Source organism: Rhagoletis pomonella, unplaced genomic scaffold, assembly GCF_013731165.1.
Source record: "Rhagoletis pomonella isolate Grant_MI unplaced genomic scaffold, Rhpom_1.0 Rhpom_scaffold_00003, whole genome shotgun sequence".
Taxonomy (NCBI): domain Eukaryota; kingdom Metazoa; phylum Arthropoda; class Insecta; order Diptera; family Tephritidae; genus Rhagoletis; species Rhagoletis pomonella.
Genome location: NW_023458557.1, coordinates 8,826,605 through 8,840,902, shown reverse-complemented (window position 1 = coordinate 8,840,902; position 14,298 = coordinate 8,826,605). Strand labels below are relative to the sequence as shown.

Here is a 14,298-nt window from a genome sequence, read left to right as displayed (position 1 = left end):
AAAAAATATATTTAATACTTGCGCCGGGTATTTAATGTTCGGCTCCGCCCGAACTTAGACTTTCTTACTTGTTTTTATTATTTCTGTTGCTTGAAAAAGCACTTTGCTTTTGCTGTACATTTTCTTGAAGGAATAAATATACGAGCATTTTTTCTGGAGAAATGTAAACTGATTTAAGAAATCTTGAAAATTTCTTTCCCATTTCTTGAGCGTCTTGTGAGGGCTCTTAAAAGTTTAATTGGGAATGAAAGCATTGTCCTAAAAATATGCATTGCATTACTCACTTACTGTTTTTTTTACACTTTACAGCCTAAAAGAGTTTACCATTGATATGTACTTAACAAGGATTCGAAGATTTAATTTGCCAAGTTCGAGTTCGTTCTACCAAAATGACCTACCTAATAGAAATAGTAGTTCAGTTAATTTTTTCGTTATTCGAAAATGAGGAAATCGTGAAAAATCACCATCTCCGTCGAAAACCAGAAACCAGAAATCGAGGAAAATGAACATTAAAACTCTTTTTTAACATAATTTTATTACTTTTGAAAGGTGAGCGCATCTTGTGTTTATAGAACTTAAGGAATTTTCAAATTATGGGACGACCCTTGAGCTACCGTCTTTCCGATGAAAAAAAAAGAATTATGGAAATCGGTTCACGTGGCCAAAAGTTATGAGGCAGCATACATAGAAAAATAAAAAATATTCAGACGAATTGACAACCGCCCCCTTTTTTTTAGTCGGTTAAAAATGTTTGAGTTCTTTGTTAATTGTATGTAGTTAAAGTGCAATTTATGAAACTTCAAAAAGTTTATTTATTTATTACATACTGTACATAAGACTTGCATAAATGTATCTACTTTAAAGAGCATAGTAAACTAGTAATTTTTAGCAAAAAAAAAAAACCGACTTCAACTCCCATATAAAAAAAATATATATATATATATATATCTCATGATCCGCTGATCGGATCTTAACCAGATTAGTATGGGACCACCTCTGAGACACTACCTTTCCGGTGCAAAAAGAATTATCGAAATCGGTTGACGTGGTCCAAAGTTATGCGGTAACATACATAACCAAGAGATAAGAAAATCAAAAAATTAAAATATTCCGACGAACTGATAACCTCCTCCTTTTTTGGAAGTCGGTTAATAAAAGAGTAACACTGCCGCATTAATTGCAACTCGTATTTCTTACCTATACTGTGATACATATTTGATTCCTTTAATTAAAGTTGAGTTTGATTTTTAAAACCCTGGGAGGTTCCTTAGAGATAAAGCCTTTTCAAACCCATTTCCATTGATACCCATATTGCAGCAATTCATTTAACTAATTGAACAAAATTTTTTAACAGGTGGCAACTCTGTTAATGTTCTAACCTATATTTACTTGATTTTAAACATTTACAATTCTATATGTCAAAACACGTCTTTTCTAAGCATTTCGAGTTGAAATATTCATAAAAATAATTTTGGCCGCATAAATCGGCTAAATACCCCTATGTGCGCTGATAGAAAGCCACGCTTATTCTAATAATTTTTTCAGACAAAAATAGAATAAAACAATGAAAGTTAAGGTGACCATTCACAAACAGTTACGCCTTTTATTGTTTATTTGTTTAAACTTTTTTCATGTTGATTATGGAATAATCTGAGCGTGGACAAATATTTTTATATGAAAAGGTAAAGGTAAAATGTATCAAAGAGATACCGTTCGCAAAAGTAAGCAAAACGGCCTACAACAATAAAAAACAGATTTGTTGTTGGTTTATTATTTGGATCGTATAATGCTGTTTTTGATTTTTCGTTTTTTGCCATAAAAAAATTTAAAAAGGGGGGAGAAGTGAAACCGAAAAAAAATCATTGTACTTGTTAATTTTTAATTTAAGGTTCAATTCACAACTTCAAATCGATTTAAAAAGGAAATGGAAACCAGGAATGCAATTGGTCTCATTCCCATCACTATTTGAGTGTTGCACTTTGTAATTATTAAGAGAAATAAACGTCCCGAGAGACGAAAAAAATAAAAGTCCCATATAATTATTATGATAAGACGTAAATTATTTCCGTCTTGAAATAAACGTCCCAATAGACGAAACAAATCAAAAGTCCCATATAATTATCATCAGAAGACGAAAAGGATTTCCATCGTAAAATAATCGTCCCGAGAAACGAAAAATAAATAAAGGTCCCAGATAATTATTAGGAGAAGATGAAAAAGTTTTTAATCTAACGATATTCGTCTCAGGAGGCGAAAACCACTTTTTCCATTGTTCAGTAATAATCACAGCGCACGGCAGTACGCGCGAGAGACGAAAGCAGCCACAGTAGCATGCTGAAATGATGCTTATATATACACGAGATTTGGAAGTTTTTATCCAGACGTCCAATCGACATGGTTGAGATATCGTTGGAAAGGTCTTGCAGAGTGTGTCCAGAAAATGTATTCAAGCTTCATAAACGTTTAACCGGATTCTTAAAAACTAGGCTAAAGTGTTGCGAAACAATAAACGTTTTTTTTGCTTTTGCATGTGGGTACACCCAACATATTTAGTGTTATTCTATAGGCCAATACAATAGGCCGCACTACTCAGTCCATGTCATTGACGTGGATATCAGTAGAAGGGTCTACTAACGCTGTCTTTTGTGTTTATGAAATATAAATATGTCATAATGTTATCGCCTGAAAACTAAAAATCGGGCTGCTGAAAATATACATTTCGGGCATTTTCTCAAAAACTGGTCAGTCGATTTTATTCTAAGTTTCCACAAATCTAGCCCAAAACCTTAGCTTTCATCTGGTATATAGCTTATATCTGGGAAAACTCTTGTTGTGGAGATATTCACATGGAGATAACTCTTGTTGTGCGATTCAAACTGAAAAAAGTCGCCTCAAATAGCGACCAGTGGTTTAAAATTAACTTATTCGTCTAATTTGGTTGCTTTAAGATATAAAAATAACATACCCAGTTCCCTGAATAAAAGTTGGCCATTCCCCGATTGCCACTTAAACTGAAATTCCCTGGAAATCGGGGGATTTCCCGCGATATGACAAGTTTGTGTGTATTTTAGAGCTTTTTTTCCAGTCACATGCCGAAATTGTAATATTTTTAACTATTTTAATTGTAGGTATGTACACAGTATTTAACTAGTTATGCTAAAAGGGTTTATTACCCGCCTTTAACCTACCTGCGAAGACGCATACAAATTACCTACAGTTGTACATAAATATGTATGTATGAATGCATTTAGATCACCTAGTGCGCCGCTACTACTTACACAAAATATATAAATTGCGACTGAGCAAAACTACTTGAGAAAAAAGCATTAGTTTAATACCACGAGTGCAACACTGTACACGTGATAGAAGTAAAACTTCTTAAAAAAGCACATATGTACGCCCCATATCCGGTAGAAATCTTAACAAAAATAAACTACGAGACAATCAGACGAATACAGTTGTTTATTGTATCCAAAGTTGGTACCAAGTTAATAAGTTTTTATCATGTCTCATATTTTTTTTTTTAATTTTTAATTTTGTCGAATACAAAGTATACGATCATTTATTTTGGAACGAATTTCCGTCATCCCTTGTCAAGATTGGTTTGCAGACAAACCGGTTTCGGCATTGTGCCATCTTCAGTGTCATTTTTCGTTCTGTATGGTTCGAGTTTTTGTCCTTAATTTATGTTCATTTATCTTAGGTAATGTGATTTTCGTCGATGATTAATTATCTCGCACTGAATGTCACTCCAAAGTTTGCCCAAATGAAGCTAAGATCGAATACAGAGGCATGCAGGAAAACGATTAAGATGGCAGAGAGAATATACTTAACGTACGAATTGAAGAGTCTTTACGCCAAAAAGGAACAAACAAACGCAGAGTTGCTATCAATTCATTTAGAGTTAGCGGAGCTCATACCAATCGACTGCTTAATGGAACTCTTTGATCAAATAAAAACGCGCATAAGGAAAGACATGGAGAAGAAGTACAACAAATTGAAAGGAAAGCTCGTAAAGTTACAAACGAATCAAAAAGGAAAGAACAAACAACAGATAGAGAGACCTAAATTCCATGCCAGGTTCGTAAATCTTACAGAAGTTCCCATCAGCAAAGAAGAAGCGCGAAAATTGACTCAAACATAATATCCAGAATTATAATAAGAAAAAGGAAATCGAGCAGACAATTAATTGTAGATGCGGAGATAGCCATATCTATGCTGCCGAAAGAGGAACAGGAACACACTAGACACATGTGCAAACAGTTAATTGTAAAGGAAATCAAAGCCAAAAGAAACAAAAAACAGAGCAACGAAAATAATATAATCAAAGGTCTCAAAGAGAAACTAAAAAATAACAACGTAATCACGATCAAAGCTGACAAAGGAAACACAACTGTACTAATGAATAGAGAGGAGTACATACAAAAAACGAAACAACTTATCAAAGAAACCAATTGTAAGAAATTAGTAAAGGATCCTACTGCGGAATACCAAGCTGCAATAAAAGAGACTATAAAGAAATCTACAAAAATAATAAAGGCGAACCAAATACATACTTTGACAACTAAGAATCCATCAGCTCCTCCGATGAATGCACTACCTAAACTCCACAAATCAGGCACACCTATGAGACCAATCATACACCACAAATCGGCCCCAAGCTACAAACTATCTAAATATTTAAAAACTATACTAAAGGATAACCTTGGATTGCCCAATAAGTACACAATAACTAGTACAACGGAATTGATTGAAAAATTAAAAGACTCAGTTATCACGTTGGATACTAAGCTGGTATCATTCGACATAAAAAAATCTATACCCATCGATACCCATAACGGAAACAATAGATATCATATTCAAAATACTGACAGAAAAAACAAGAAACAGAGAAATCGCCGTGGAGATAACTAACGCACTCAGAACGACGTTGCGTCAAAACTACTTTAAATTTAATAACAACGTATACATGCGAACAAACGGGCTAGGCATGGGCAACCCCACATCGGCGATTCTTATGGAGGTATTCATGCAGAATTTGGAAGAAAGGTACATGGAGTGTCTTACGCCACAACTAGGACCGACGTTCTACGCCAGATACGTTGATGAGATCATATGTCTTATAGCAAAGGAAAATGAAGAACAGATATTGGAATACCTCAACAAACAGCACAGCAACATAAAGTTCTCAATGGAACAAGAAATGGAAGGAAAGCTAAATTACTTAGATCTGACGATCAAAGTAAATAAAAACACCAGTAGTCTGCAATATGAAATTTTTAGGAAGCCCACAGCCACAGATACAATAATACATAATACATCCAACCACCCTCATCAGCATAAAAAAGCCGCCTTTAGACAAATGATCAATAGAATTAAGCAAATACCACTAACAAAAGAAGGATACAAAAACGAACTGAACGCAATATATGCCATAGCGGCTAATAACGGATACAAGAGAGATCTGGTAGAGGAAATCCGAAGGGAGCACAAAAACAGAAAGCCAAACAAAGAAAAAAATAATGACACAAATTGGGCGGTATTAACCTATACTGGAAAGTCAACGTACAAACTAGCAAAGCTGTTCCAGAAACACAACCTTCGCACATCATTCAGAATAAATAACAACGCAGGACGGATACTACGGAACACCACAAATCGAGAAGACCCATTGGGTAAAAAAGGAGTGTATAAACTAACTTGCAAATGCCAGCATAGTTATATAGGTCAAACAGGACGGAAAATAAAAACAAGATTTCGCGAACATATAAGTGACTATAACAAAAAGACACAGAAACCGAGTGCAATACCAGAGTCAAATTTTGCTAACCACATGTTTAACAACAAATGTTCACCAACGCAAATAAGAAAGTCAGCGAAACTACTGCATGTACAACATAAAGGCCAACGACTAAACGTACTAGACAATATGGAAATATACGAACTAAAAACATTCGACGGCAAAATAATAAACGAACAAACAAATACCGCATCGGATGTTATATTCGAACCCTTACAATTAATTTACGCGAAAAAGAAAAATGACAACAAAACAACAGGCATGGACACCACAAAGTACCACCAGGACAAAAATCACCGACTTTTACCTACCTGCAGGTAAAAACCATACAAAGACAACATAACGGATGTTAATATCGAGACAGCGAACCTACCAACCTAAATATTACCTGCTTCTGAAATAAAAAAGGACACCATGGCATTTCTAATAATTAATCATCGACGAAAATCACATTACCTAAGATAAATAAACATAAATTAAGGACAAAAACTCGAACCAGACAGAACGAAAAATGACACTGAAGATGGCACAATGCCGAAACCGGTTTGTCTGCAAACCAAACTTGACAAGGGATGACGGAAATTCGTTCCAAAATAAATCATCTTACCACCCTGTCGGAAAAATCAACCAACACCAATATACGATCATTCTTTTTCGCTTTATTCCGTATTCGAAAAATTATGTTTCAATGGATATATAGATTTCAATACATAATTTATATTTAGATAATAGCTTTAGCAATTTATTTGAGAGAAATAAAACATTTAGATTATTGTTTGTATTTTCGTCGATTTTAAATTTGCTACCCCAAAATAATTGCGAAATTCCGTCTACTGCCAGAAATCCAAAATAAAAAGCAGGACTTTTGCAACGATTCGTATGAATAAAAAAAGATTTTCCGTACGTTTCAAAGGCAGTTAAAAAATGCGTATAATTTTCGTCACGAAATTGATATAATAAATTTTGTGTTTCTAACTAGTTCAGCTTTCGTCACTCGAAAATTTTACCTCAAAGAGGTGTTTTATTTGATTACATATACAGCAACATTTAATTTTATTTCTTATAATCGTTATGGTCTCTGGAAGTAAGAAAAGATAAATAATACTACTAAAACATAATAAAATATATACTACTTTTTAGGTTGTTTTATTCATACACTACCTTCTTATTTATTCCAGGCGATGAATCCGATACCTTAGGAGCAAGTCGTCAAGGAAAAACACCAGCTGCTAACTCATTAAACAAAGACAAACGAAAACCTTTCTTCAAAAAGCAAGAAACTGCATCACCGTACGATGTGGTGCCATCAATGCGCCCTGTGGTTTTAGTTGGTCCAAGTCTTAAAGGATATGAAGTAACGGATATGATGCAGAAAGCTCTTTTTGATTTTTTAAAACATCGCTTTGAAGGAAGAATTATAATAACGAGGGTTATGGCTGATATTTCTTTAGCTAAAAGATCTATTATGAATAATCCCACGAAGCGCGCGATAATGGAGCGATCGAGTAGTCGATCAGATTGCCTCACAAAAGTTCAAGAAGAAATTGAACGTATATTTGAACTTGCCAGAACTCTGCAATTAGTCGTGTTGGACTGCGACACTATCAACCATCCATCACAACTTGCCAAGACCTCATTGGCACCAACAATAGTATACTTGAAAATAAGCAGCAGCAAGGTATATGAATGTCTCTATTTGTTTAGTATCACCACCTGCCCCGCGTTTTATTTTATTTCGCTTTATTATATTTTATTTTCGCTTCGGCACTGAATAAAATGATTTGTTTAGTACCACCACCCACCCCGCGCTATACTTTGTAAATGAATTCAACACTCGCATTTTCTAGGCGCTCAGACCTGACAGTTATGTACATATGTATATATATTTATTTCAAGTCTTTGGGTACAAATATTCTTACGGACTACGTATAAATCTAAAACTATATAGAAATTAGCGTTAAAGTAAAACTAACATATAATTAAAATTTAGCAAACGAGCAATAAGCTATTAGTGAAGCTGGGAAAAACATTGACATAGGTAGTTGATTGAAGTGGCACTAGGTTGCATGAAATCAACCACCCCTGTGCTGTAATCCGTCGTAGTTTCGATTTTTCTACGAACCGTAAAATTGGTATGCTGAAATCCGCGTTGTCGTATCGTAATTTCGAAATTCGTAGTCCATCTTCGAAATTCGTAATGTTGGTATGCCTGAATCCGACGTAGCTGTCATTTTTATGTATTTGTCTGAAATTTTGTACGAATAGCAACTCGTGTCGGAACGAAACAAATTGTTTTAAAATATCAATAAAATAAAGTGTGTAAACGCAAAAATATGTATGTAAGTAGAAGTGTGAATAAAAAAAAAATTATTATTAAATGTTTACAAAATTAACGGATCGAAGATCACAACAAATCGATCGCAATACGAAAAACTGGTGGAATGCATGAGGAAAGGCTTTGTAAAAGAAGCTAAAGAGGATGTAGTGGAATTTTGGGAAAGCGTTCTAAGAATTAAAGCGGCACAATATTTAGGGAAATGGAGGCCCTAAAAAGGGGGGAGCTTACATTTTATCATTTAAGCTAACTGGATCAGAACAATCTCCTAGCAATCTCCTTTGTATATTAATGCCAATGTTAGCTGTTTTTCATCTTGGGACAAAAGTGCACCGGCAACTGAATCCTTTGTATTCTACTTAATTAAGGAAAAGTCTTTTCAAATAATGATTAAACAATTTTTTTTTTAATTCCACTATTCACTTGCGATGTTTTTTCTTAACAGCGGCAATGGCAAACCTCCGAGTGTATTTCTGCCATGAAAAACAGCTTCTCATGAAAATACAATCGCCGTTCGGAGTCGGCGTAAAACTGTAGGTCCCTCCCCTTTGTGTGACAACATCAAGGCGCACGCCACAAATCGGAGGAGAAGCTCGGCCAAACACTAACATATGTGTAAGCGCCAATCTGTTATCTATTATTATTATTATTATTCACTTGCGGTTTTATTTATTTTGATTTGTTTCTGTCAAAGCAGCTGATTAAGAACTTCGAATTTCACTATTACGATCGGATAACAGCATACCAACTTTCGAATTTTCGGATCGGAGCTACGAATTCGTAACTACGAACTTTCGGATTACAGCATACGGGTGAACATCTAAGGCATCGAAAACCATATTTATTTTCCAATATCCAATAAATCCGGAAATATCAAATAATTATTTATATAATTTTATTAGTAATAATTTGTATCAATTGAAATAATTCAGTATCATACTTACATACATATATATGTATAAATTTTAACAAAACCGAACAAAAAAGCTTATTCAATATGGAACAAGGAACCAGAAAACTTAACTTCGGCGCGGACATAACACTGTGGGTAGTGTTATTTATCAGTCCGCCAAAAACCCACAAAAACCCCGAAAAATGCAATGGGGCGACCAATAAAAAATCGTTGGTATTAAAAAATGGTTAAATAAAGAATTGGGCATTATTATTGAAAGTCTCCTGAAGAGAACCAGAGTTTTCCGATCGAAAAATATTGACTTTCAAGAATTCTATACCATTTCTACGAAAAAGTTTTTTTCCCATATAAAAATACATGGAAAACTTTGAGCGACCTCTATATATTTTTTGATTTCAAATTAAAAAATAGGGGTATACTTTTTTCGATATAAAACAATCCTAGGGGGCGAGAGCATTACAATTCCGACTTTACTGTTTTTGGACCACCCTAGGCCACAATAAGATTTGACCCATCTAGCTGCTTTTAATAATGTAATTCGAAAACAATTAAAAATAGATTAATGAAAATTTTCACAAGGTACGTTATAAGATAGGCGCAGCTTTTTACAAAAAAATTGGTCATTTAAAGGTACTGTCACGCCGCCCTATTATAGAACTGTAAGTATCGATAAAAAAGTCAAGTTGGGTCAACAAAATTCCGTTATAAGATCAATATTTCTCGCTTTATTTACAAAAATGGGGTACCATTGGAAAGGTAAGGAATCAAGCTTTCTCTATTCAAAAGTGAAAATACAAAGATTTGTCTGCGTCGAGATCAAATGCAAATGAATTACTCGAAGAAAATAAAATTCCTAGAAGGCTTGAAAATAGAATATTGCATTAAAACCAGCACTTTCCAGCAGCTAAAGTTTTGTTGTTTAAAGTTTAAGAGGAGTGGAAAATAAAGTGAGATACAAATTTATCGAATAATCGCGGATAACGAGTTTGCGGGTGTAATGAAATTAATAAATTGCCGAAATTAGATTTAAGTTAACATCGTTTCACTTTAACATGAAATACTCAGTCCTAGTTTACTAAAATCCCAAAAATGTATATTCATTAAAAAGAACATATAAAAATAAGACCAAAATGGTATTTTAGCAATTGTTGCATAAATCACACAACACCAACATAAGTTGTTGACATTGAGATTCAGTTTCAAATATACATGTTTAAATATTATTGCGCTTGGTAATCTTCCAAATCAAATCACGTACCGCCCTACACTTTCATTTAAATTTTGTAGTTGTTATTGTTTCGTCTTTATCAGGCATTTCTAAAAAATTTTTGACGTTGTTTTGAAATTTGGCGGTGTAAAATAATTTAATTAATATTTTCTAGAATATGGAAATAATACACTGTGGGCCGCCAGGAGTTAACATTGTAAATAATGTTCGGAATGTATTTTCTATAGAAAACTTTTGAAATACAGTAGAGTCTTGAAAAAGCTAACCGAAATGTCCCAAATGTAATACATTTTTCGAACTATTAACTTCTCTAAGTGGTTTTCAAAATTTAAAAAATTATAATAATAAACGTAGAGTTTTTAGGAAATAACGGACTAAATTTATTTGTACAAGCACATTCTGGTTTATGGAGAGCTTCTGGTTTGCTTCTTCATATTCGCTCGCTACTGCCTCTAAAATTTCATAACGCTTTTTTTGAGATGGCTGTTTTTTGCGATGACTTTTTTGCTTAGTTGACATTTTTTAAACACAAACAGTATACAACTCACAAATTCATAGAATATTACATAGAAATAATGGCGCTAGAGAAACCAAGTAATTGTTCTGCGAAAAAATTTAAGTAAATATTAATAAGCTAATACCTAATAATTTCATTCTCTTCTATAGCCATTGTTTCTGATAAACTACATGACTATTCTCTTCTACATCCGGACTGAACAATAAAGAAATTCGCCAATGGTCAATTAAAAGGGAAAACGTGATCCACAAATAGTGTGGCCAAACATGCATTTTTAGTTGAAGCGGTTTTAATTTCAATTACGACTATTACTTATTTGTACAATTTTGAATATGAGTTTATTTCACTTCTTGATGGGATATGGCGTCAGATGGTTTTATTTCCAAAACAAAATGGAAATAATACCATATGGCCTTATTGCGTATGGTGTTATTTGACCCTACCGAACAGTCCGCACTGTTGCAGCTTCGGGCACTGCTATTCTCTTGGACTAATCCCTGCATATCTTTAAAAATGTACTGACTTAATTGTGTATATTGTGGCACGCTTAATACTTCTGGGGCCTTTTAAGTACTCTTACTGTTATCCTGCGTTAAAAACGGATAGAGTCCGCTGGAATTACGAGCCCGGGAGACCCGCACTACAATAGCCCAACTTCGCCCTGGCTATTGCATCAGACTAAACTCTTACTTGAGTAGAATAAATGAGGATCTGCCCCACCAATGCCCGGCATGTGGAGAGTCGCCACATTACTCCCGGCACCTCTTCACATGCCCTGAGAACCCCACTCAGCTGCCGCCCCTGTCTCTATGGACAGCCCCTGTGGAAGTCGCACACTTCCTGAGCCTCTCCCTAGCTGAAATTGACGACCACGTTGACGGATGAACCGACCCGAAGGGGTCTTAGTAGCCGCTACAACAACAACACCAACAACAACGAGTCCTGTGGGACTAAAGATCCAACATAAGACTTTTATAAACCAATTGCATTGTTATGGCCGCTATGAAATTTTATGATAACACCGTAAGGACACTAAAAGCATAAACAGACGGCAGTGTTGATCCGGGTCAACTCGGGAATTAACTGCAGTTGATCCGGATTAAGTACGAGTTAATCGGGATCAACGCTGACGTCTGTTTAACCTTTAAAATTACACAGGAGACACGTAAAATTAATTTTGGGTAGTAGATTACGGATCTGTATACGTTTTTTTCAGATAAGGCCATTTCCTCAATATATTTTAAGTTTGCATTGCGAATGAAAAAAAATCCAAACTCTAACATGAGAAATGTTACTCATACGCCGTGTATGAGTACGGTCATGTACGATATGGCGTATAGGTACGGTGACCATCCGTTCTGTTTTTTGCAGGACCGTACTGTTATTTAAAGGTCTGTCCTGCGTAGTTTTTCAAAACAGAAAACCCCCAAAATGTACTGATTTTTTCCAAGTGTCCTGCCTTTGTCCCGCATTTTCTTCGATATTTTAAAATTAACTTTTCCTAATCGAAAAAAAGCAGTGTCGATAACTAATTGATAACTACATAAGGGTAAGCTGGTTTTGAAGGTTCAACTAGTCAATGCGTTCTAAATTTTGTTCTGTTATGGACAATGGATGACGAGAAATTGAAGGCTAGCATCAAATATATCGATAACACTGTTCTACAAATTTTGTGGTAATCGCTTAAGAAAAACCAAGCCAATTTTCCTTTGAAACAAGCGTTTTCGTTATTTTTTCGAAAAACGTGTTTTTGGTACATTTCGAACCTATTCGTCAATATCTCATAAAAAAATTAGCCATCAACATATATATTACTTTGCCGGTTTCGAAGAAAATTATTAGTGTTACAAGCGACCAAAATCGAAAAATTTAAATTTCAATCATTTTCTTTTTACAGTAAATGAAAATCTGATGAGAAATGTAGATGTTACGGAACACAATCTGCACAACAAATATATATTTTTGCAAAGAGCCCATCAAACCTTTCGAACTGTTGGTCGTTTCATGAGATATTGAGGAATAACTGAAAAAGTACTAAAAATACGTTTTTCAAACAAATCTCGAAAACACTTCTTTGAAAACATGGGTATTTTTCGTGTTCAACGACCCAAAGTTTGCCTAAAAAATTGCTTTACAGAGGTTCATATTTCGTGTAAAGTAATATGTAATATGCCTTATTATAATTTTGTAAATATTCATTACTAAAAGATTAATACCAATGAAGCAAATGTGATTTATGTTTAAAGTTTAAAATTGGATTAATAATTAAGAAATATACACTCCTCGTTATTTGAATAGCGCATCCTTTTAATATTTAGTAGGTACAGTTTTCCTTTTGTTTGTTTATTATTCATTAACTTTTTATAAAAATATAGCATATTCTATGTCTACATCCCATTTTAAAAAATTTTTTAAATTAAAAAGAAAAAAACAGGGGCGACAATTTTTTTTTGTTGACGGTGCTGCGCATTTTCTTCCATATAAAAATTTTGTCAAGCATACTTTGTATGGTAGAAAATCAAAAAAAGAGTGCGCTATTCAAATCATGAGGAATGTATATATGTAGTATATTTTTGTTATTTTTATACTATGCAATTATATGTAGGTAAATTTTTTGAAAAATTGTCCTGCATTTTCAAAATATATTTATGGTCACCGTACGTATAGGTAACATTATTTCCTGCTCCTATTTCATACAAAAAATTATTCCACTATCACTTAACCATTCAAAACTTGTTTATTTCTCCATCGACTTTCATCGTTAGTAGTATTTTAAGGTGCCGCAAAGCTAGTCTATACTAATATATATTTTTAAAGCCGTTGTTTTCTGTTCGCAAAGCTCGAGAATGGCTATACTGATTTACTGCAGACATTCCAAGCATGGTTATAGGCTAAAAAATTTCGATATATAAAGGGGGTGTGGCACCTTTCATACAAACCGAATTTTTCATATTGCGTATCTCTGGAAGTGGTCATGGTAGAATTCTGGAACTTGGTATGGAGATGCATGAAATTGATCACATACTAGACATAGGCAACACTGCGCTACCCGGCGCAATTGCATTAACACCGTAGCCGGAGTTGCCACCCAAACACCAATGTATGAAAAGCGCTAGCGGTGTTAACACCAAATAACACACGAAACCAAGGCAAATTCTTAGAAAAATTACACGTATTTTGTTTTTGCTTTTGTGTGGTGAGAGTATCAGAGAAATTTGTCTTGGCATATTTAAATATTGACTCTGGAATGATGAGAATATAGTGGCTGTTTTCCTTGAAAATGCTGCTAGAGCACTAGAGGCATGATAAGCAGAGCGCTAGAAAGGCATGACAAACAATATTTTGTGACCGGAAATTGAAGACATGAACTTGGACGATTTTTGGTTTTAGCAGCCATGCCATAGTGCATATTTTTTGTGAAGGTCATCCATCATATCTGCATTTTTATTTCAAATTTCTAACATGTCATGTGAAATTAAATAATAGGGTCCGAGGATGTGCAATA

The 14,298-nt window shown here is 34.3% G+C and overlaps 1 protein-coding gene across 1 annotated transcript in view; it reads left to right on the top strand.

Annotated features, from left to right (window-relative positions):
- The window catches only part of LOC118736014 (voltage-dependent L-type calcium channel subunit beta-2), a 269,478-nt gene that overhangs the window by 94,320 nt on the left and 160,860 nt on the right, over positions 1 to 14,298 (top strand). The window contains 1 exon segment of the mRNA XM_036466119.1: positions 6,979 to 7,478. Within this exon segment, the coding sequence (XP_036322012.1) occupies positions 6,979 to 7,478 (500 nt within the window).